This window comes from Silurus meridionalis, chromosome 6 (genome assembly GCF_014805685.1).
Source record: "Silurus meridionalis isolate SWU-2019-XX chromosome 6, ASM1480568v1, whole genome shotgun sequence".
In the NCBI taxonomy this organism is placed as follows: domain Eukaryota; kingdom Metazoa; phylum Chordata; class Actinopteri; order Siluriformes; family Siluridae; genus Silurus; species Silurus meridionalis.
Window position 1 is genome coordinate 6,584,405 of NC_060889.1, and position 26,122 is coordinate 6,610,526.

The following is a 26,122-nucleotide window of genomic DNA, read 5'->3' on the forward strand; positions in this document are numbered from 1 at the left end:
CATGTTGTCTGATAAGTCCAGATTTACACTGTTCCAGAGTGATATGGGCACATCAGGGTATGAAGAGAGGCAGCTGAACTGATGCACTCATCATGCCTAGTGCCTACTGTACAAGCCTGTGGGGGCAGTGCTATGATCTGGGGTTGTTACAGTTGGTCAGGTCTGGGTTCAGCAACATTATGTGCCCAAAGAATGAGGCCAGCTGACTACCTGAATATACTGAATGACGAGGTTATTCCATTTATGGATTTTTTCTTCCCTAATTGGCACGGGCATATTCCAAAATGACAATGCCAGGATTCATTGGGCTCAAATTGTGAAAGAGTGGTTTAGGGAGCATGAGACATCATTTTCACACATGGATTGGCCACCACAGAGTCCAGACCTAAACCCCACTGAGAATCTTGGGATGTGTGGGAGAACACCTAGGTCCGACCTATCATCAATACAAGATCTTTGCGAAAAATTACTGCTACTATGGATGGGAATAAATGGTGTGACATTGCAAAATCTTATCGAAATGATGCCACAGCGAATACGTGCCGTAATCAAAGCTAAAGGCGGTCCAACAAAATATTAGTGTGTGAATAATTCTTTTTTGGATGGGCAGTGTATAAGGGCTAAAATTGCACGCACAAGAAAAGACTCGCAACCATGAAAACATACTGACTAAAATCTTATCAAAGGTATTGTTTCAGTTAAAATACAGTATATACATGTTCTATGAGAGCCCAAATTTATAGTATATAAATGATCAGTATTATCAATTGTGATTTGTGGATTCATTCACACAGAAAAATCAAGGTACAGGATTGTACCAAAAAGAGTACAAATGCTTTCTCGCTCCAGCACGACAATGTACCTCTGAACATAATCCCTCTTAAAAAAAGAAAAAACCGTAGCAGGCCTGAATCGATGATGGGAGGTAGTGAGGTATCAGCAACTGCTGCGTCGCTAATTGATCAAACCGGTTACCTCCGGGAAGAAAGCATTCCCGCTTTCACCTCATATCAGTAGCTCGGTGAACAATGTCAGTGTGCTGAACTTCAACTGTGCCTGAGGTACCACAGAGTGTTCCCGGTAGCTTTGGGTGATATCTGGTTCTCTTTGTTCATCCTTGAACGTTCAGGTAGTTCCAATCAGTCATAGGGATTTCGCAGGCCGGTGTTTGTCACAGTCTCGATTGCCCCGGCTTTCTCTCCCGCTCAGTCTTGTTTAAAACGATTGAAATAACAAGACTGTGAAGTTCAAAATTAGCTATTTTCTACCTCAACACCTCGCAGTCACTTACAATTCTGTAACTGTCCTCTTGCCGACGACATGCAAGAAATGTATCGCTTAATTTATTAACCAGCTCACCGGACAATCAGTTCTCAGCAGCCATAATTTACCCATGTGCAGACTCTCCTTTTCTCCCGAAACCTTGGCCCTGCTTTTACAGACCATTAATTCAATTTAATTTAATTCAGTTCAATTCAATTCAAATGAATTCAATTCAATAATCATTTTTATTTGTATAGCGCTTTTAACAATAAACATTGTCTCAAAGCAGCTTTACACAGATAATGTGGTGATCAAAAGTGAATATCTTCTTTATAAGTAAGTTTGTCCCTGATGAGTGAGCCGGTGGCAAGAAAAAACTCCCCGAGATGGCATAAGGTAGAAACCTTGAGAGGAACCAGACTCAAGAGGGAACCCATCCTCATCTGGGTTGCACCGAATGTCCATTTATAGCAGATATACAATGTACAGTGATGATGATCAGAAGCGAACTGTAGTCCTGAGTCAATTTAGCAGTCTGTTGACATTAACTACAATCCAATCCATCCTCAAAGCTCCCGTTCTTACTCTGGAATTTCATGGAACCACACAAGGTGTTGATGAGAAACCGTCCAAAGCTGCACAAAGTGGCCTCCAATCGAAGAGAACACTATCCAGAGGCAGGCCTAAAAGAAGTGGGAAGATCCACGCATTGCACCAATCCTGTCATTTTACTCAGGTAAGTATATTAAACAACAATTTCACATTCATCATTTTGTACACATGAGATAAGCTACAACTCAAATGCAATATTGAAATGCAATAAAATAAAATAAAATAAAAATAAAGTCAAATAAAACAACATTCAAAGGTACACTGTAAAAAGAAATGCTGTCTTAAAATAGACACATTTTGACAGAAACATGCTGTTTTATTTTCATTAAAACAGTAGAATCCCCTATAAAACAAGAAAGTTTAAACAGTGCACAGTATACTGTGGATTAACAGCATTCAGAATTGACACTCAGAGACTGTGTCTGAAATCACACTCTTCACCCTCATTCACTATTCCCTACATCAAATCTAATTAAGTTCACCTGACAGAGTGAATGAAAACAAATAAGTGAATTCAGACATTGATGAACACTGCTGTTTACAAGCAGAATCACAAGCAGAAAAAGAACAAGAACTCCAACAAATTCAGCATTACCAGCTTCAATTATTTCAATTTGACTTTATTTTTGTCACATATCTACAAAACAATCATTAAGACTTAACAGCGGTTTACATTTGATTGAAAATGTTTATTTTGATCACCATTTGGAGATCAGTGCTTGATTTAGTTGGGCTTGTGACTGTTGACTCTTTAACATTCACTTTTCTATGGCTGTTGTCACTGTGTTTTAAAGCACTTTTGTTATAAAAAGACAAGAAAATTGTAATTAAGGGATTCTGCTTAATTATTGATGGTGATGTAATCAGATCTACTGACCTTATTTTCTGATCTCAGAATCTAATCAGATCTACTAATTCATTTCACATTGTTTATGATAGCAAAATGACTCACCAAGAACTTTTTTTCTTAAAACAACTATTAGAAAGGATTTTTAAAAACAATTAATGCGTAAAACCCTTAGAACTACAGCACTCTTTAAACACACACATCATAAATAAGCACATGAAACTCAACAAATAACATTTTCTTTTTTGATAGTCACCAATGTTGAGACACATACACTGATTGTTGATATCTGTGTAAATGTATTAGTAATAGATCATACTTTTAACAAGAGAGTAAATATTGAGTGTGATCAGTGAATTAGACTAGCTCCTGCTGATTTGAAATCACAAGCACATAGTCAGCCATAACTAACTTGACTTTTCTTGCTATGCTTAATAAATTTAACTCATTACTACCAAAATCAAAAAGTCTTGGACATAGTTCAAGAGTCCAACTACAGCAAACACTGATCTCCATTATGGTGACCTTAAAAGTACAAGGAAGTACAACACCTAAAATCTCAATTAGAGTGTTTTTTACACATATGACAGTCACACTGGTTGTTTTGGGGTTGTTTAATCATCTTTTGCTGAGATCCTGAGAGATTAAATGTGTTTTATTTTCAGTTAATATCATCTATGGCTTTGGCTGTAAGTTGTGTTTCTCTGCTCTTTTAGTGATTTTGCTTGTTCACAGGTGTTTATCACTACCACTCAATCCTCATTTAGTCACTTCATTAATAAGTCATCTCATTAACGTCAGCACTGCTTCAGCTTGACTTCAACACTCTGTAGGGGTTAAATATGTAAAATATATATAAAATAAATAAATAAATAAATAGATAAATAAATAAATAGATAAATGAATAAATAAATAAATAAACACTGAGAAATGTATTTTAGCAGTAAAAGATTGTACATTTAATTTACAGAAGCAAACTGTAAAAAGAATTACTGGCAACCCTACTGCCAGTAGTTTACCATAAAAGCAAAAAAAAACCCAAAACAGACGAATATTATAAAACCCAAAAGTAAAATTCCTGTTTTGTGTTTGTGAGTTACCACTGAGCAGGAGAGAAGAGTTTTAAGTCAAGAACTGACGGTATTAAGAAAAACACGTTCTCAGTACTGATGTGCTCACAAGACTTAAACATTATATTTATTTATAAACAAATAACCTCACTGGCTTCCAGTAGCTGCACGTATCAGATTCAAAACACTGATGCTTGCCTACAAGGCCAAAAATAGACCAGCACCATCTTACCTCAGAGACCTCATCACACCTCGCACTGCACCACGCTGTCTGAGATCCTCCAGCACTGCTCGACTGGTACCACCTTCTCTCAGGTGAGGTAAGTATACTTCATGGCTCTTCTCTGTTCTGGCACCGAGGTGGTGGAATAAACTTCCTCTAGAAGTGGAGTCCCTGGCTATCTTCAAGTGACGGTTAAAGATGCACCACTTAATGACACACTTACACTTTCCAAGTTTGCTTTGTTAAAAAACATAATAAAAAATCAACAGAGTTGTAGGCTGATTTATCTTAAGTTTGTTATCTAGCGTACCAGTGTAGATTTATTCATTACTCAAAGCACTTTTAAACTCTTCTAGCATTTGTACGAAGAATAATAACATTGATTGCTTTACAGGGTATTAGTAGAACATTAAAATAATGCAATATTTTACTAGGAGCTGATGCACTGTTATTAAGAAATATCATAATGTTTCTGGTTTTATAAGGTCACGTATAACAAGGAATTACACAGTCCAACCAAGAGGTAAATAATTTTTCTGGAAGAGGTAGTCATTTATAGTAATCTGAAACTGATCAAACAAATGCATTATTTGAACCTTTTAAAACTAGTTTTTGTCTATCTAGCTAGAAAAGTTTCATGAGAAAACTGGTCTAATATCAAATGTTGGTATAAAGATCCCCAAGTACTAGGCAGTAATAAATTCAACCTATTTGGCTTGTTTTTCTACCATCAAATGATGAATAGGTAATAGTCCCCTGGCATATCAAACACAAGGAATAATATCTAATGTAGAAAGCATCAGGCCAGTCTCACTCTTCTCTTAACAGAATGGCATTGTATATTTTCCACTCCTCTTGTGGTAGCAGGGATAAGAACAGGCAAAACAAGGAGTGCCTGTATTAGTCTGGGAAGCCAGATCATGGCTGAATTAGAGTTACTTTAACAGCCCAGGTTATTCCACCACGCACTGTGTAAAGCTTTAAAAGGAAAATATTTTATTTTTAGTTTTTTAATGTTTGGAAATATTCACTCACTGCTGATGAATCTAGACAAATACATGTTTATGTGTATAATGTGTAGAGCTGTTTTTTTGGATTAAATGTCAAAAAATAAAGTAGATGCCCTTTGGGTTACTAGGGCACAATAATTCTGAGAATTTGTATGAGTGTCCATTTCAAATTTGGACAGTCGTATATGCAGAAGACTTTCTTTGATAGGAAGAGAAAATCTCATTAAACAGAATATGGAAAAATACAGTACCTTTATTCTAATTAGGTTATACCCAAGACACCAGATTGTCAACATTTGCGTACAGCAACAAAATATATAATAAAAAAAACATCCTGCAAAAGTAAACTCATAATCACACACAAAATTGAAATTAACGTCCTCTTGCTAATTCAATAGTTTACTCTCAGTTAAGCCCATGAGTTCAAAACCTACCTTCTCTGCAAGAGTTTATGTGTCTTGTCTTCAACTCTCAGACTGTTGCATTAGAAGGCAAGTTATATCACAAATCAAGGGCTACACTGATTGGCAGAGCAAAAAATATTCTAATAAAATAAAAAAATCTTTTTATTTCTTTAACAGTGGATGAAAAGGAATACAGCATATTTAATTTTTACAGAAGTTATTGCGTAACATAATTGCCTTACTTGAATGCTCAGGAAGCTTCTTCCTCTTTGCTCTGTCAGCATTGTTAGAAACAAGAAAAGGAAGTCTGCCTCTATTGCACAATCAATTTGCAGCAAGGTTTAGGGTCATGAAAAGAGTTTCATTGTTGTTTATTTAATAAACAAAAAAAATTTATTTCATAAATTTATAAATTTATGTAAATTTATTCTTAATGTTTAGTAGTTCCTAGTGAGGATGATTAAACTTATAATAATTTGCAGCTCATCTCTTGAACAAGTAGAGAACTGTCTTCAATATTATAATGCATCCAGCTGGCTTTATATACTATTATATCATATAAATTATATGAGCTAGGCATGTATAAATATGCAACCCGTACTTTGAAAAAGATCATTATCCAACTACACAATGGTCATTCTGTCTGGAGTCATGGGGTCAGATTTGACTGAAATCCATAAGTCCTCTTCAGTCTGTCCACCATTCTTCTTCTTTTTCTTTTTTCTTTCATCCTGTGTCCCTTTCAGTGTAGCAGTATCTCTACAACAGCAACAGTCACACCTTTTGCAAAAAGACGAGCAGCAGTGACAGCAAACAACCAGAGATGTGATGAAAACAAGTAGAGGAAGCATAAGAAGCACAGCAACACACACTGTGTTGTAAATTCCCTCATTTTGCTTGGTGATCAAAAGCGTCCACAAATTATTAAAGAATTCTGTGATCTGTTGCTTCATGGTTCAAAAGGAGCTCATATGCAGATCAAACAGGAAATTTTCTTTGCATTAAATGGCCAGAGGTTTACTCGACTCGTCTGAATTTTTATGCCGTTCTACTTAGTTCATATCAGCATTATGGGCTGAGGGATGGCAAGAAGTGGAATTAGTGCTGCTGAGCTCTAAATCCAACACAAATCAAACTTACATTTGTTGCTTGCTCTCATGAATACCAAAGCATTGTTATATGACATCTGTCTTCGAAATCATAGAAGATCCTTGACAGTAGATATATTTTTTCTGTACAATGAACAGAAACAGAATCAAGCTTCCACCTGCAGCTTAGTCCCTTCTGCATTGACTCTCCAAGAGGTTAAAGAAGGCCAAACTTTTTTTGCTTTGGTGGATTAAAATCATGGGCCCATGTTCTAATCGTTTGTCTAAAAAGAAAAGAAGAGACAGGAAATGGTGTAAACTGGTTAATATTTACAGTATATCATTGACAGGAAAATCTACTTAGCCAATTAACAATTGTGATTTCCAACAGTGAAATTACTTATTTGTATATGTATACACTTTATCTGTGTTTATTATATGCATAATGCATATAATAAACACAGATAAAGTGTATACATACAAGAATTGTATAATTGTATAATATAAAAAAAAAACTATTATAAAAATATACATCGCTTGTAATACAAGATGATTCATACAACATAATTAAATCCCTTCACTGCCAACATGATGGAGTGTTTTGTCTATTAAATAATTTGAGCCAAGCCAAGCTCAAATTTACAATGTATTCTAAGCTAGTCATAAAACAAAAACAAGAAGTATAATCCTATTGGGAAATCATGGATATTCATAGCATGTCACAAAAACAGTTAGCAGAATACTCAGTGAACCACACTTATCATAGTATTCATCGCTCAGCTAAAAATCTAGCATAAACCCACAACTGAGTTTATTTCCTGGTTACTTAATTTGTGTCATAGATTACACTAAATACGTCTTATTTTCTTAAGACAACCAAGGAGTATGTCACCTTCGCCAAAGCAACCACTTTATTTCTATTCTATTTAAAAAAATGTTATGTCATTTGTTTTTGCGTAAGTGTAAATGTGTAATATTTTTATATGTATATTCCTAATCAACTGTGCAAGCATAGTCAGCATGTCAGTCTCTAGAAAACTGACAATTAGGAAAAAGTGAGGAAGGATAATCATCCTAATGTACTGTAAATGAAAGCATATAGTTTTTTTAAGTCACTCTTTAAACCTGTCAGAGAAGTTTAAACATTGCTAAAAAAAACTTCTTTCTGTCACTGAAACCCCATTTGCACACAGCTGTTTGGAGCTGTGCACATAAATGGCTTGCCTTATTCTGAGACAATTACATCATTTGCTGCTCTTAAACCGATTAAGGCAATGTTTACACAAAGGGAAAATGCCTTTGTGTTATAATAAATCTCTAACTGCCCTTTAGAAGTGGCCAGGTTACATTTCTGAAAATGTAAGGCTCCCAGTCTCCTACTTTGGTAATTGCATTTATATACATTTTACAAATAAAGTAAATGGTTCTGTAAACAACTTAAGCCTCTTAAACTGCAAATAAATTAAAAAGTAAAGAATATGTAACGACAAGGCAAAAAACATCAGTTACATCAGTGCAGTAGTGCAGGAAGTTGAATCGAAGCAGCATTTGCTGTGAAAGCTACTCTTGGTTCCAAGAAAATAGTTCTCATGTGTCTAAAACTGTACATGTACAGCAGCAACATCTAATTTCTCAAAAAGACACAGACACCGGCTATGAACTTACCATTGTTGTACACACAAAGTCCAGATGTTTCCCCTCATGCCACACAAGCCGTTTTAGATCCTGCCTGATGCTGATGCCATGCACAGTTTATCTTTGATTCACAACTTCACCTGAACACTTAAGTCTTGTGCCTTCCTTTTGCTATGACGAGGCCTAGAGTGGAAGAAAGACTCCTGTGTCTCACAAGCTTTTTGCCTCACACTTTCACATTCTTGTGGGTAGGTTATACACTCAACTACTCTGTGATGTCACTGAAAGAGAGAGGGAGGGCTAATGGGGTGAAACTGTCACAGTGTATGCTCATAAACATGAAATACCTTATAGGGAAAGCCAATGTACATGTTTAAACAATAGAGAGAATAAAAATAAACTGACATAGAAAGGCTCCAGTCTCTAATAGTAGTAAATCCTCTAACTAAATGTTTAATGTTAACTTACTGATTCTTATAATGGCCTTTTGTACAATCACCTACAAAAGATAGAAATGTGTCATAAATACATTTTACTGGAAACGGTGTGGTTTTTTACTGGAAACAAAGTGACAAATAAGTCTTTAATTTCACTTTCAGTTTAAATTTTGATTAAAAAAGGAAGAAAAAATTAACACAGTTTAGGAAAGATCACATAGTTCACTAATATATTTCTCTACATCACAGCTCAGTAAGCTAAAACCACAAAACCAAAACATAAAGACCTGCACAGGATGCAGAACTGAAAGTAGACTCAGGGTGTGTCTCTGGCCAAATAAATGAAGTAAAGAGCTGCAGAAAATACGTTAAAATGTCACCCAATAACTATTATTAAATCTATTACAAAAGTACATGATTATATATATATATATAATCTTTTTTTCTTCCCTTTTTTTCTTTTTTTTCTTTCTTTCTTTCTTTTTCATTGTGAAATGTGAATGTGAAGAGATGTGAAACCCAAATTTTGAAATTGTGATGAATTAATTATGAATGATGAATTAAAATTAGATTTTGTAGGAAGATAGACATGTATGCAGATGAACAGCACAAACATTTTGTAAAGACCTCAAAACATATCAAAGACCAGCTTTATGTTAGATCACGCAAAGCCACTTGGAATACACAAAAACCCACATTGTTACAGTGAAATGAAGCAAGCAGATCTCCAGGAACTATGCTCTGAGCTTTTCTCCAGCCTGATTACATCCTGAAGGGCATTAAAAACACATTGCCTGTCTGAATAACTCAATAATAGAACATGTTGCATCTCAGGTTATGAGTTACCCTTTTAGTGAAAAATAAATCACACTTGCACACTGTTTGGAAAAGCCAAATATAGCATGAGTTGTTGCTAACCAGCAGCAAAAACACCATGAGTCAGGCAAATGAAATGTATCAACGTAGATCTGTGAAAAGGGGTGGGACTGGAAACATCATGCTCTGGCACAAATAAAAAAGTAATATACGTCTTTCTTTCTTGGAATAATGTTTTTATGTACCAGGTTTTCTCATTTATTTTCTCATATTCACTCTCAAAAGAGTGAGGTTAGTACATTAGTACATACATGGTTTTAAAGAACAAACTTGCCAAAGTATTTTTTATCTCCAATGAAGTGTATTTCAAATGCCCAACAAATGGCTGAAAGGAATTTTAATAAAAAACTTGTGCTTATGGTGTACTCAGCCTGAAGGATAACTCCCCTGTGCCTTCACCATATGCTGTGCTATCTCTATAAAAGGGCAAAACTCTGAAAACCTGATGGTCCAAAAACAAATGCTGCCTGGGAGCATCAGTTTCAGCTGGCTGGGAAGCTCTGAAAGCCCTCATTTGTATGGAGTGCCCTCTTTCTTAAGGCAATTGGAAAGCTTTTTTTTTTTTACATTGCATTATGCCCTACAACCTACATTCAAGAGACACAAAAAGACTGTCTGATCAAAAGATTACAGACGGCAATATCTTTTTAATGTTTGTGGTTTGTATCGTTTTTCTTTCTTTAACATACTTTGACACCTCAATTTCAAATCATAAATATTTTTCAATGCAGAGGATATACAGTACTGTAAGGGGGAGATAATCCTAATTCTTGAGGAGTGAATTAGCTATGGGACTGTAAGTGAGCAAGTAGTGAGCAGCTGAATGTTTGATCAGATTTATTTTTTCTCAGAAGAGTTCACTGAAAATGATCAAAACATGGGCATTACTTTCTCAAATCTATGTCCTGTAATAGTACATTTATTAATAGTACATGAATTGATGGTAAACTGTCTATATTTTACCACACATTATTGGTTTATGTCCTGGATTACTTATGACTGCATACACTTGTGTGCACTATTAACTGACCAGGCATCACTTCAGAGTTTTTCTACACTACAAAACAATAAAATGTGTGTCAATGTGTGATCAGATACTGATATACAGTATAGTGAGGGTTGATGCCATATGGATCAATTAAGACAAATTTTCACTGATGTTATGTCGTGAAATAACACTCTTTCCCAGCTGCTACTGCTGTGTGAAACTGCACAAAATTTTAATTTCTCATTTCCTTCTTTATGTGTTTAATGCCAGTTAGCGGTTCCCCTTAGAAGCAATTGCCCAGGGTTCCAGATATACATACATCTCATTGTTCAGTAACTTTTAGTAAACAAATATACAAGCATATCTTTTGATGCATTTAGTTCCAGTCACACATTCTGCTCGTCGCTCTTCACCTCCATCCCCACGCTTCATGCTCACTTCATAGACATTGTTCTGACTGTATTCCCGTCATTCTCTTGTGTGAAAATTGTGCTTTTTGTCTGTTTTTATAGTGTTTTTGTTTTATTTCACTATAAATTTTGCATCACGGGTCCCAAAAAATTTAGTGATAGCGCTGGAAGGAAGGTTGTAAAAAAAATTACCCATGGAAATAAAGAAAGAATTAGTAGAAAAGCTTTGTCTGCAATTTGGCATGTCTAGTTCAACAGTAAGTACAATCATAAAGAACAAAAAGTTATTTATTTATTTATTTATTTACTTATTTATGTTTATAATTGATTACTTTTTATGTTTACACTTTGTTACAAGTATATTTGTGTGTTAAATTAGGCATAAACATTTTTAAGGGCTGAAATAAATGATTGCCTGAGGTCTGGGAATGGGTTAATTGCTTTTAATTCTTATGGGAAAATTAACATGCGAGTACGAGCATATGGGAACACAAGCGGTTTTCAGGCACAAATGAATCTCGTACACTGTGGTTCCACTGTATTTAGTTGTAAAAGAGGAATGACTCATAAAGTCACTGTGTCACTCAGACATTATGTGATGTTACCCAAAAGAGGATGGGCTTCCTTTTGAGTCAGGTTCCTCTCAAGGTTTGTTCCTCATGTCTCCTTAAAGAGTTATTGCTAGTATATATAGAGTGGATATATAAAGTCAACACCCACTTATGAAACTTCAGGTATTTAAAATAACAACATAAAAGTCAGACTTCTTACATCGTTAATGTGATCTTCCAACAAACAGAAATCAAGAGAAAACAATGTTAATAATTAGAAACGTAAAAAACACCCTGATTGCATAATTCTGAACACCTTTTCATAATGGTGTCCTCAGAGTTAAACAGTCATGTTTAAAATTAGGCCTGTAGGTAAATGGCATAGACCTGCCATCATAATAATATGGAAAGCATTGAATGTACCGTGAAACACTGTCAAAATCTTTATTAGTAATTGGAGCGACATTGCGAAGATCAGGACAAACCTCCAAAAATACGTATCAGGGAGGCTACCAAGAGGCCAACAGCAACACTGATGGAAATACAAGAATTTCTGTTAGGTAATGGGCAGATAATGGTCATGTTACTACCATTTCCTGTATTCGGCACAATTCTTGGCTGTGGGGAAGTCTCTTACCCAAGTTTCATAATGAGAAACATTTCTGTGTGTGTGTGTGTGTGTGTGTGTGTGTGTGTGTGTGTGTGTGTGTGTGTGTGTGTGTGTGTGAAACTTTTTTTTCCTCCGGGGTGTAATGTGTGTGTCAGCGTATGTATGGCGTTTACTTGGTGTATGGATTTCGGCACTAATGAGAGTGTGGTTGGAGTGTGCTTATGGATATCTGTGTTCCTCAGCCACAAGGGTATTACAAAAGGCAGGTACTGATGTGGGTGAGGAGGGGTGCAGTCAGCTTTTCAATTCATTCCAAAGGTGTTAAGTACGGATGAGATCAGAGCTCTATAGCAGACCAAAATAGAGTAAAATTGAGTGCTTCCAGAATATAGCAGAAAAGGTCAGGTGATCCAATACTTTTAGCAGTATAGTGTATATATATATATATATATATATATATATATATATATATATATATATATATATATATATATACAGTGCAACCTCGATACCCTTGGGGGTTATGTTCTATGACCCCTCGCTAGTAACAAAAATTTGTGAGGTTTTGACTCACCCTTTGCGAACCAGTAACGCAAAATTAAATTTATTATAAAAATTTTATATAAAAATATTAAAAGATTTAAAAGCACTGTACAGTATTTAACTTTATAACATTACATTATTTGCCTAAATTCACAATACTTTATGTAAATAAAATAAAATACCTGTACAGTACAGTAATTACAGTCTTTTTCTTCTTTCGGCTTCTCCTATTAGGGGTCGCCACAGCAGATCTTTGTCTCCAAACTCCTCTGTCCTCTACATCTGGCTCTTTTAACCCGACTGCATGCATGTCTTCCCTTACCACATCCATAAACCACCTTCTAGACCTTCCTCATTCCTCCTTCCTGGTGGCTCCATCCTTAGCATTCTCCTACCTATATACCCCATGTCCCTCCTCTGCACATGTCCAAACCATCTCAATCTCGCCTCCCTCACCTTGTCTCCAAAATGTCCAACATGCGCTGTCCCTCTAATAAACTCATTTCAAATCCTCTCCATCCTCGTCACTCCCAACGAAAACCTTCAGCTCTGCTACCTCCAGCTCCACCTCCTGTCTTACTCAATGCCACTGTCTCTAAACCATACAACATTGCAGGTCTCACCACAGTCCTAAAATTTTCCCTTTCACTCTTGCAGATAGCCTTCTATTACAAATCGCTCCTGCCACTCTTCTCCACCCACTCCAACCTGACTGCACTCTTTTCTTCACTTCTCTAACACACTCTCCATTACTTTGCACTGTTGACCCCAGGTACCTGAACTCCTCCACCTTCTTCACCTCTTCTCCCTTCAACCGAACCACTCCACTGACCTCCCTCTCATTCACACACATGTTGTCTATCTTACTCCTACTGACTTTTATTCCCCTTCTCTCCAGTGCCTACCTCCACCTCTCCAGGCTCTTCTCAACCTGCTCACTACTCTCACCACAAATCACAATATCATCCGAGAACATTATAGTCCATGGAGACTCCTGTCTGACCTCATCTGTCAACCTGTCCATCACCACTGCAAACAGGAATGGGCTCAGAGCTGATCCTTGATGCAGTCCAACCTCCACCTTGAACCAGTCTGTCGTTCCTACTGCACACTTCACTGCTGTCACACTGATGTCCTTATACATGTCCTGCACCACCCTCACATACTTCTCTGACACACCTGACTTTCTCATACAATACCACAACTCCTCTCTCGGCACTCGGCACAAACACACAATGCAACTCCTGAGTTGCATTGTGCACAATGCATGTGAGAACATTCTTTATACTTCTCCATCAACATTCTCAAAGCAAATAATGCATCTGTGGTGCTCATCCCGCTTCACCTGCTGCTGCATTTCCTTGTACTCCTGCCTACTTTTCTTATCACTCTGTTGATCCCAATTCTGTTTTGCCAACCTCTTTCTCCTTATGCTCCCCTGGACGTCCTCATTCCACCACAACCACCATGTCTTCCTTTCTATTTCCAGATGTTGCATCTCCTACATAGAACATAGTCCACCTGTGTGCACCTTCCTCCACTCTTATACGTCACCCTATGATCCTCCTTCTTCTTTAAATAAGTGTTCACAACTGGCATTTCCATCCTTTTAGCAAAATCTACCGCCATCTGCCCTTCCACATTCCTCTCCTTAAAGATGCCTACCCATCACCTGGTTATCACCTCTGTTCCCTTCACCTACATGCCCATTGAAATCTGTTCCTATCATCTTTCATTCCTAGGTACACCTTCTACCAATTCATCTAACTCACTCCAGAATTTTTCCTTCCCCCCCTTACAACCCACTTGAGGAGCATAAGCACTGATGACATTTATCATCACGCCTTCAACTTCCAGCTTCACGTTCATCACCCTATCAGAAACTCTCTTCACCTCCACTACACTCTTACTGTACTCTTCCTTCAGAATCACCCCTATACCATTTATCTTTCCATCCACACCATGATAGAACAGTTTAAACCCACCTCCATTGTTTCTGGCCTTACTTCCTTTCTACTTGGTCTCCTGAACACACAACATATCTACATTTCTCCTTTCCATCATATCAGCTACCTCTCTCCCTTTACCAGTCATAGTACTAAGATTACCAGAAGTACCAACCCTAACCTCCACTCTCCTCCATTTCTCCTTTTCCTGCCGTCTCTGTAGTCGCCTTCCTCCTCTCCTTCTCCTCCTTCGGCCAACAATAGCCCAATTTCCACCAGTACCCTGTTGGCTAACGATACCTGTGGCGGTAACCTGGGCCTTGACCGATTCAGTATGAAATTCTCTTTCGTGACAGTACAGTAATTACAGTACTTAAACTAAATAAAATAAAAAGAAATACAGTAAATAATCAGTACATTATTTAACAAAATTCTAAATACAGTACTTTATGTAAATAAAATAAAATGGAATAAAGGATAAAGATTAATGTTTATATATAGTATTGCACAGCAAATTTGAGAACTTAGTATCGTGGAACCCGGTTATGTCGCCGGCCTAGGGGACGCCAAAAATCGTCGAGATAACCGATGATCGAGACAAACGAAAACCAATATGGCAGCAATACATTAAGGTGCCTGAAATTTCTTTATGTACATGATGTGCGTTATTAAATGAGAATGTGCATGCACGTGTTTTTGGAGGTTTTTTATACAACAGCGTTGCCGCAATTTGTTTGATTGGTCATGCGGATCGAGATAACCTGTAATGCGGATAAGGAGGCGGAAGCCGAAGTAAACGCAAACAAGGTTTATTGAGAATACTCAGGAGATAATCCACCAATACTTGTAGTGAAGCAGTAATATCCAGTGGTGCGCTCCGGGAGTGTGGTCTACGAAGTTCTGTGAAAGCAGAGACAGTTTGTGTAGAGAATCCACGGATCTGCGCTATGGAAAGCGCAGCGCTGGGCTGACACAGATAAACATGGTGCAAACTGCGTGAACATGGAAAACAGCAGGATCGGGGTAATCCGGGGTGCCATTGAGAGAATGCGGAGTCAGAGAAGAAGGGTACGTAGCGGGAGAAGAAGCAGGGTGCTTTGGGGAATGCCGCTGCCAAAGGGAGCGTGGCAGGGCCATTCCTGTCATAACTGACGTTAAGTGGCAAATTTGCCCCCGCTTGTGCTCAAGATATTAGGGTTCGGCGACATAAAAAAATCGACATAACCGATTAAAAAATGCTAAGACAAAGCGAGAATTTGGCGGTTTCACTTCAAAAACGTCGACTTAATAGGGTTGGTGAGTTAACCGAAGTTGAGATAAGTGGGTTCAACTGTAATTCTCTAAAGGTGGAGGCTCATCCACTTCTTCTTTGTGGAGAGCCTCATCTTCCTTCATCATTTCCTCTTCTGTTTGTGCTGGTTCCTGACATGGCTTTGGCATTTTTTTGCAGGACTAAAATTGTTCTATGTAACATTGTTATATGTAACTGCTGTTTTTTAAATTGTAATTTCTTGTACGGCAAAAAATACCGTCTAAGGCATTTTGGAACTTTAGGGGCCGTACCATGTTCATATGTTTCAAAGCAGTTATCATACGACCTGCTTCTGCTAACGTCTCTACAGTTAGGCCCTCATCTTCTTTATGTTCTTTTTCTTCTTCCTCACCCTCATCTTCCTCCCCCGATCCTGACCACATTCTATAGCGGGACTATTGAGAGCATCCTGAGCAGCTGCATCACTGCCTGGTTTGGAAACTGCACCATCTCGGATGGCAAGACCCTACAGAGAATAGTGAAGACGGCCTAGAAGATCATCAGAGTCTCTCTCCCCTCTATCACGGATATTTACACCACACGCTGCATCCGCAAAGCCAGCAGCATTGTGGACGACCACACACACCCCTCACACACACTCTTCAATCTTCTGCCATCAGGAAAGCAGGTCCAAAGCATTCGGGCCGTCACATCCAGACTGTGTAACAGCTTTTTCCCGCAAGCCATCAGGCTCCTCAATACACAGAACTAAAATGGAACACACACACACACACACACACACACACACACACACGTACTCAAATGTGTGACCGTATTACATTGTTTACATGCTGTTTTTTGCACCTCTTGACTGCTGCTACTGCTGTTATTTGCACTGCATTGTGTTTGTTTATATTTACTCTCAGTTATAGTCCTCTTTGCACAGTACTGTATATCCAGAGTTTACAGTAGGTTTACTGGTCAGCATTGTCCTGTGTTGTCTTGTGTTGTCTATCTGTCTGTCTGTCTGTACTGTTTTTCGTCTGCACTGTTTGCACTAGGTTGCACTCAATGCATTTTATGTAGCTTTGTGTTGTAGCTCTATGTTGTTGTTTAGTGTAGCACCAGGGTTCTGGAGGAACATTGTCTCGTTTTCACTGTGTACTGTGTACCAATGTGTATAGTAGAAATGACAATAAAAGCCTCTTGACTTGACTTGACTCCTCCTCGCTTGCAGATTTTTTTTACATTTTTATTTAATGAGCTCCTCTTCATTCAGTGTTTCTGAATGTTCTTCAATGAGCTAATTTATTTCGTCACTCGTCATGTCATTCAAGCCTTCACCTCCTAATAGCTTCCCCAGTTTCACTGGGGATTTGCTGACTTGTGTATGAAGTCTGGTTTTATCATATGCCCAGAGGTATTGCCACACATTACTGAAGTCCTTCTGTCTTTTTGCGCTTTAAATCCTGGTGTCTTTAATTCTTACTTCATTATATAAGTTCTGGATGTAATTTATTTCGAAACAGGCCAGTCTCTAAAGATTTGTTTGGGCTTGTACACATTCTCCTTTATAATTTTCGGAAATATCGCTGGATATTGTTCTGCCTCATCGATATTGGCAGAGGCTGCTTCTCCATGCAATTGAACGCTTTTAATTTGGTTTTAAGAAGCCCTGTAACCATTTTCTGCTGTAACCATTCTCTACTTCTGACTCAAATCAAATTTCAAATCAAATTAAATCAAATCAGATCAAATTAAATCATATTTTATTTGTCACATACACATACATACAGAGTTCGACATGCAGTGAAATACTTTTTTTTTACAACTGTCCGGCATTCAAGAATTAAAAGGAATGGAATATAAAAGGAATGGAATGAGGATAAAACTAAAACCAAGAAAAAAAGAAGGTAGATTAATAAAAAAGTATAAACTATATAAAATACATATGAAAATACATGTGAAAATATATGTATATACATAAATGCTTATGGTAGATATTGACAGTAAAAATGAAAGTGATTAACGTGACTGTCCTTATAGTGTCCGTGTGCAGTATGGTGTGGTTTAAAGTGGCACTGTGCTATGCAAGTCCAGAGTTGAAATGACAGTCCAGAGTTAGAGTGTCATAGTGCAAAAACGTTGTGCAGACTGTGATGTTCCTGGTTGTGGTTGGCTTGAAGTACTTGTGCTCTCTGCTTCACGTTGACTTTCGATTTCTTATATGAACTAAACCCCTTCTCATGTACTATATTACCATCAAGCATAAACAATTTTTTACGAGCGTCCTCGATCCACAGAAACAAAGCACCTTCCATTTAACAATGTTTTTATCTTTAACTTTCAATACATTTATTGCACATTCACGGAAACTGATAGATACTGATAGATACTGATATTTTTTTTTTATAGATCGTTCTGTGCTCTCATTTACACCAAAATGCTTTCCAACTGCAGTATTTGACTTTTTATTTCGAAACATTTTAAGAACTTCAACTTTCTGATGAAGAGTCATTACATTTTGCATACGTAATTTTTTTACGAACTGCTAGATGAGGAGGCTGGATGTTTAGCAAATAACGCAATGAAAAGCTATATAGTAGCTTTTGCGAGAACGCCTTGTAGCTAAATGCCTTTGTTCTGAGAGGAACTAAGATGCCATGCTGCCTTTGGCCAGGCCATACGTCCATAACGTCTGTAACCATAACGGGTTATAATTGCTCCTAAATATTTAGATTAAATCATTAAATTAACGGTAATGGAATTAACATTATAATTATTCGGTCTGTTCTTCACCGAACAGACAGTATAATATTTTATTAATTCTATAAAAGAGGTATCTCCCCGGCCAAGAAAGACGCAACCCCTCTTTACTTTATACAGTACAATTAATGGAGCATGTAGTTCAGATCGAATGTTGCATGAACCTTAAAATGTGAGTGGCACCTCAATCAGGGGAGAAGGGCCTTAGTAAGAGAAGTGACCAATAGCCCAATGGTCTCTCTGCCTGAACTGCAGAGATCCTGTGTGGAGATGGGACAAAATTCTAGAAGGACAACCGGCACTGCCACCCTCCACTGATCTGGCTTTATAGCAGAGTCGCTAAAAGGAAGCCTTTCCTTGTTGCAAAACCCATAGAAGCCCGCTGAAAGACTCTCAGATTGTGTGGAACATTTCCACGTGTAAAGAACACATGGAAAGTATGTCTTTACACATATAAAGCAGATCACTAACAAGCATTTTACAGGCAAGTAAAAAAAAAAAAAACTTAAATGCACTATTGTAAATTAGATTTTTCATTAACATCCTAGCAACATGATCAGTATCATGATCATTTTTAGCTACATATCTGTTTTTTTAAGGTAGTGAAAGCTAGTATAGTATACAGGTGCTTTTATTACAAATGTCCCAGATGAAAAAAGATCTTTTGGAGCGCAGCATTGCTTGTACTTCATTTATATACTGTGTCTAAGTAGTTGCTGCTCATGAAGAAGCAGAACAAACATTCATATTTATAGTATTTTATTAATGAGTACAAAATGTATTAAAAAGGAATTATACAGCACATTTCAGTTGAACTAGAACTAATTTCATTAGTCACATTAGTATTCAAGGTTATTCAACTGTAAGTTTCAGGCTATTACAGAGGCATATACAGTATTTCCGCAGGTCCATCTTTTTTTTTACCACATCATGTCTGTCTTCAACACATGCATTATCCATTCTCTTAATAAATAGCAAGTATCTAACAGATCAAATATCTGCAGAAGATACAAGATACATTAGACAAGATGACAAAATAATAATAATAATAATAATAATAATAATAATAATAATAATAATAATAATGAAAAGATTACATTATAGACTTACAATTAATTTAATAATGATTACTGGATAATGTATAAGGTTGACATTTCAAGAGCAATGGGGCACTTCTTTGTGTGTTAGCACACTAAGTCTCCAGCCGATGGATAGGAGCAAATGTATTAAAATTGAAAAAGCCTTTGCCATGAGATATACAAATGGATGAAAATGGTCTGCTGTTAGTGTTGAAATTAAATTAAATCTTCTAAGAGAGCCCTGTTCATTAATAAAGACACATTCAAACTCGTGTGTATTTAAAAAAAAAATTAACTTAAGCATTATACTGAGTGTGTAATTTAAGTCTCTAATCCATTGCTTGGTGCCACCCATCACATTCTCATTTGTATTTGCCTACACTAAGTCTGGTGTGTGAGGTAATGCCACAGCTACGGTATGTTGCTCAATAAATGAGCAAATGCAGTTGTAATAAATATACTATATATATATATATATATATATATATATATATATATATATATATATATATATATATATCGACAGGACTGAGATAGTTCATGCTAATTGAAAACAGGAAGTAATATGTCATTGATATTAAGAGAAATATTATTAAATTAACTGGTTTAAATCTGTGGCTCAGCTATTAAATTGTTTCTGACACTCACTATTTTTAAACTGTATTGTTAAAAAGAAAATGAAGGCACAAATTGCAAGTTTTTAAATTTGTATTTTAGTAATATGGAATTTAATAAAAATTTTTTAAACAAAAATTGAAAATATGATATGAAAAATGCTTATGGGTCTAAGACAGAATAATTTTTTTTGTTTGTTTAAATCATTGATTTTAGTCACATATTTCACATGATTGAACTCTGACAGCAACAATGTATTTACTCCATCTATAAACAGAAATAAAAGACATTAGTAGGTAAAATTATCACAACTTTCCTTAACACACAATTTAAAGATATGAACAAATCATTAGTTCAGAATTCGATCATTATTGATGATTTGTAAAGGCATGTTGTAGATGTTTACCAGAAGAACACACATAAAACACTGACTAACTATTATAAAAGTATAGATGTAGTTTAGCTGCTGCAAAATGGTCTGTATAATTATTTATAAATAAGCTTCTGCAAAATGGTCTGTATATCATTTATTTGTTATTAATTAATAACAAAATGGTTTATTGTATGGAGAATCTCCCAAAATGCATGACTGTTTATGCAATAATATAGGGATAATACACAGAAGATTAAGATAATTATTTGCTGATATATTACAAACTTTTAGAAACATTTAATCATATATGAACCAGCTTCACTTTAGGCACTGCAAAATGATCTGTAACTATTCATAATTTTAAAGATTTGTTAACAAGATTTTTTTTGCTCCATACCCATAGCCATAGCCTAAAAACTTTATACCACAGTGATGAGTTCTGATTGGTCAGAAAGTGTGTCTTTTCTAACAGTTGCTCTGGCACTAGTTCTGATTGCAAAGTAAATCACAGGTTTATATTAATGCATTTATTCTGACAAATGCATGTTTCTATTTTAAAAGTTAATTCACATAGATTGTGACATACCACATAATTAAAGACTTAAAAGTAAATCAGCTGAAATCAAAAAATATCAACTTAAATATGATCAACATTTCTGTAAGAAGTCTTGGGTTCTCAGCAATGGGAAAGTCTTTGGGCAGAAAATTTAGATTTTGTGGTGTCTTGCTAATAAGACAATTATCAGGATTATGAACAAGATCTATGTTTATGTTACGAGAAAGAGACAAAATATACGAGGAATCAATTTGCCGCCATTCCACAACATTAAATGTAACTATAAACCAAAATAAGCAAGATTTGCTGTATTTGAAAAAAGTTGGGTTACATGAAACCACTCATTCAATATAAAAGCATGCCCCAAAATACTCTACTAGTGTTCATCACAATTTTTAATCAGTGCAGACAAAAGTAACTACATGAAGTATCATTAATAATCATTAGTTATTTAAATGCTTAAATTCTGAATATTCAATGATTTGTTCATATCTGTTAAATCCAGATGAATGCAAGTTTTATAAGTGTTACTGCTAGAAAGATAAGCTGGTCCATCATGCGTATTATGAAAATCCACTTGGTTGAGGTTATGTTTACAAGTGACTGCTGTTTTTCTTTCTTTCTTTCTTTTTTTTATTATTATTAATTTATACCATATTGAGATAGCATTTAACACAATTAAACATTTTAAAAAACATCCTAAACTATCTACTAACTACACATGAAATGTTTTTAAGTTTAAGTATCTTATGACTCATTGACGGACTACTAGAGCTGTTTTATTCAAAATTTCCACCCTTTTTCATGCTAAGTACTTAAAGCAAAATCATTGGCTTGTGAATGTCACCTCATGTGTGTCACTTATAATAGTTCCCCTAATTTTCCACGCTTTCTCATCTACCTGTGTTGCACAGTGGTTTCCTTTGGGACCTTTGAGTGCAAATATTGACCAACCAATAACAGGCAACAGCTTTAAGAAAGTTTTGTATAGTTCATTAATCCCAATGAAATCCAACATTTCTGACAACATAAACTTCTAGGGTATACACAAAAAATGAACTCTAGTTTACAGTGTTAGATAAAGGATTCTGTTTCATCCCTGGTGAAATTGCAGTGTTTATGTACACAGACCATCAAAAATAAAATCAAACATTTTGCTAGCATTATATTCATGCCATGTTAATTCTTTAATTTATCTCTGATTGATAGGCACATGTCAGACATCAGGTAGATTTTAAAGCTGCTTATATTGTGTCTGACATCCAGTTTTGTTTGGGTTACACTATGTCTGATGGTTTAGTATGACCAAAGGTCTTACTGGTAACATCACAACAGGCAGATGTTTGCCCAGAATGCTAGGCATTACTGGCTGCATTATAGTCTGCTGAATATGGCAGTCAACCATAACAGTTACAATAATGAGAAGCTGTATTCTGACAATATGGCCATTTGTGCAGAAACATTCTTAATATGTAGGACTTTGATATACTGATGCAGATACATTTTTCTTTCACTTTCCATTTTTCCACACATACCCAGACATGCTTGGAGGCATTTATTGGAATAATTTCCTTTTATGCAGGGAGAACATATAATAGTTTGAAGGTGAAATGCATACTTACAACTGCAGAAATGCTTTGATGTGATGATGTCACCAATACTGGCACACCATCTTTGAGTATATTTCCTTAATTCAACAACAGGAAATCTTAAAGATTTAATCTTTCTATTTTAAAAATCTGACGTGGATAGAGTGCACTGAGGCATATCATAAGTGATGGAAGCTCTAATGTTTGCCTTTTTGTTAATGTAATCACAAGATGATGCTTTGATGTACTTGGCAAGAATACATACAAAAGGGCCACTCTAATTATGAAAGTAAACACTATATTTTGAATAAGTGGAAATGAAATAAATGGAAGTTAAACCAACTTGACCAATAATTGCTTTCTTTTTTTGTTTTTACTTTATATGCCACATGCCCACTATGTGGATATCTCCAGTCTATGTATGTATTTTGCTTCTTTCCATTTATTTATGAGCAAGGTTATGAATAATTAAACATATTTTATGCATTTATTTGAAATTTTGTATTGCACCAATTTTGTTATAATAATTTAATACTACAGTAAATTTAAATATATTTCAATATTAAAGACACAACATTAATCTGGTTTAATTCAATCTGAATTGCAATTGTGATTACTAGTTTAGTACTATCTTTTATTTTATAAAGCAAATAAGAAATATAAATGTGCAACAGAAATAGATGCATCAAGAAATGCACATTCTGTGTAGTTAGATCAACATGTAAAGTAATACTCTACTCTAAACCAATCCAACCCACATCTAACAACAGAATGACCTATAAATTTTTTTTTTCAGCTTTCAGTTAGACAAAATTACTTGCTACTAAATGAATCAATTCAATAAAAATAGAATAAAAGGAAAAAGAGGAAGCAGGAACTTTACAAAGCAGTAGGTTTTACATATGAATCGTTATTCTAAACTTGTATGGACCTGATGCAATCCTGCTGAGAGTTAACATATTAACCATTTCAAAACTGAATTGACTGCACACTATGACATGACAAGGTGCATGAACATTTGAATTACACGAGCATGAGAAGTAGTGCACATACAAATGAAGTTCGAATAAATGTTGAATTTGCTGCAGATTGTCTGGAATGGTGTATAAGCTGCAGTGATGGCACCTCCATATCAAAAACTAGCAAGATGTAAGCTAATTTGATTTTTAAACCCTTAATGAAATTCATTCTTTATTTTTAAGCATTTTTAATCAATAAATCTTTGGTTTTCAAAAATGCCATCAGTGCAAGGAATCAACAAGCAATGAGCCATGATGATTCTCCATGTTTAATAAAATGGAATGTTCCAGTTTAAGCATTCAGAGGCAGTTTACCTATGAAATCCCCAAAATGACAAACAATTAACAGGCCAAAAAGTGGTACGAGTAAAATATATAGTTTTAAAGAATAGAATGTCTTCAGTTTTGCTCTGAAGTATAAGTCAATAAGTATTTATAATAAATCAGAATGTATATAACCATCTCCTGTACATTTTTTCATTAGGACTTATTTTTTCAGCATTATTTTCTTTTACAATATTACAGCATGTTTAGTTATTTGTCTATTTCCTATTTTATTTCAATATTCTCTAATATTGCACTTCAAGAAATGTCAATGCCAAATCACACTCTCATGACAAATTATGTGTAGCTCTATATCTTGTCAGCTAGAACACTGGCTGAAGTTTGCAATAAACCTTATATGCTTTTTTTATAGACAGAATTATAAAACGCAATTTATGCTTCTACATCCTGCAATTTGATGACCAATAAGCAATTAATAATGTATTGTACTGTTATTGCCTATGTTCAGTCTTTTTGCTCTGTTACTACTGCTCAGCCAAAAAAGCACAATTTTATAGATGAAAGCAGCTCAGGAATGTCCTCTACTTGGGAGTTATTGGAGAGACCACTGGAGAAGTTATTAGTTAAGATACTTTTTAATTTCAGGTCACAAATAGAAATATAAGTTAGAGCATAACAACCTTTATCCTTATTACATGTAAATAAATGTTTTTACAAGAATGGGTTGCTCAAAAAAATAGGAATTGGAAAACCCAAAGCTTATGTATGCATATATATATATATATATATATATATATATATATATATATATATATATATATATATATATATATATATATATATATATGTGTGTGTGTGTGTGTGTGTGTGTGTGTGTGTGTCTCTGGTTCAGTCATAAAAAGAGGTTACTGTTATTCTATAATTTCTGTTCCTGTCCTCCTCTTGTCTGTGTGTTTCCTCGGGGTTCCCTAGTTTCCTCCCACCTCCAAAGACATCGAAATAGGAGGATTAGCTACATTAACTTAACATTAACTAAGTGTGAATGTGTATAAGTATTTAAAACAAAGAAATATTGCAGAAACATTTTTAAACAGCAAACCAGAGCGGCCATTGTGTCATATAGTGATACAGTGTTACTGTCAAAGGCTCCTGATTTATAGTGACCCCAGTCTAGGTCACAATAAATCATAGTGGTCATGGAAATTAGGTGAATAAAAAATACAAATAATAATTAAAATGTTAATTTAACTCTATAAATCAGTTATTGTATTTATATACTTTATATAAGAAAACCCATATAGTCTAAATCACTATCAATGCCATTTTGGGGATTTCCTAGTTAACACATGTATATGACAAATAGCACAATAAAATTAAGTGAAAAGCTCAAAATCAATTTTAGATCCAAAACAGTCCCAAAGTCTTGCATGTAAATCATTCAATCATAATTTACAGCTGTTTTCAGTTATAAAAATATAAGTCTCTTATTTTTTGTGTACTGATTTTCTTCTAAAATCTTTTTCCTTAAAGTAACAGTGTCATGTATTTTTATTCGTGTCCTTTCCCCAAACCATTAGTTGTAAATAACATTATACCATTCTGTACCTAGGAACTTTTTTTTTTACACCTTCAGGGATGAAAAGTTTCTACAGAAAAGGGAACAGTCCAAAGACTTATCATCTAAATGCAATTCTTCAAAAGATCAAAAAACAACACAGCCTTATTTTTCCTTACTTTTTATGTAAAAATAGGAAAAGCTAGTAAGATGGTCATGAAACAGTTGATTAGTGTGAAGTGGACCTCCTTCTCTTGCCATTTATGCTGCGGTAATTATAAGGTCTCATCTTCATCTCGACAAAAGGAATGGAGAACTCATGCCCTTTCCACATGTGCCAGTTAATACCCTATAAAGTACAGAAAGAATATAAAAAAAATGGGATGTCATGTAACAAAGCTTCAATATACTATACACTTACCATCCATTTCTTACTTACTTACTCCATCCATACACTTACCAGAATTGTGTGAAACACAAAAAGTGAGCACACAGTTCTGTGAGCACAAATTCCTTTTTA

The 26,122-nt window shown here is 35.5% G+C and overlaps 2 protein-coding genes across 4 annotated transcripts in view; both read right to left on the reverse strand.

The window, feature by feature from the left end:
* Positions 1 to 5,260: 5,260 nt before the first annotated feature.
* On the reverse strand, positions 5,261 to 8,407 carry LOC124386785 (uncharacterized protein KIAA0040). Its single transcript, XM_046850748.1, has 2 exons — positions 8,183 to 8,407; positions 5,261 to 6,801 (listed from the first exon to the last, which is right to left on the reverse strand). Exon 2 carries the CDS (start codon positions 6,380 to 6,382, stop codon positions 6,053 to 6,055), a length of 330 nt encoding a protein of 109 aa, XP_046706704.1. The 5' UTR covers positions 6,383 to 6,801; positions 8,183 to 8,407; the 3' UTR covers positions 5,261 to 6,052.
* A 16,468-nt stretch (positions 8,408 to 24,875) lies between these two features.
* Positions 24,876 to 26,122, reverse strand: part of tnr (tenascin R (restrictin, janusin)) — a 147,038-nt gene continuing 145,791 nt past the window's right edge. For all 3 annotated transcript variants that reach the window (XM_046852324.1, XM_046852322.1, XM_046852323.1), the window contains one exon: positions 24,876 to 25,951. In XM_046852324.1, coding sequence (XP_046708280.1) covers positions 25,832 to 25,951 — 120 coding nt within the window. In that variant the 3' untranslated portion in view covers positions 24,876 to 25,831. The remainder of the gene's footprint in view (positions 25,952 to 26,122) is intronic.

What these genes read in the sequence shown, in the direction of transcription:
- LOC124386785 (XM_046850748.1), bottom strand. Translation starts at nt 6,382, where the DNA reads ATGAAGCAACAGATCACAGAATTCTTTAATAATTTGTGGACGCTTTTG.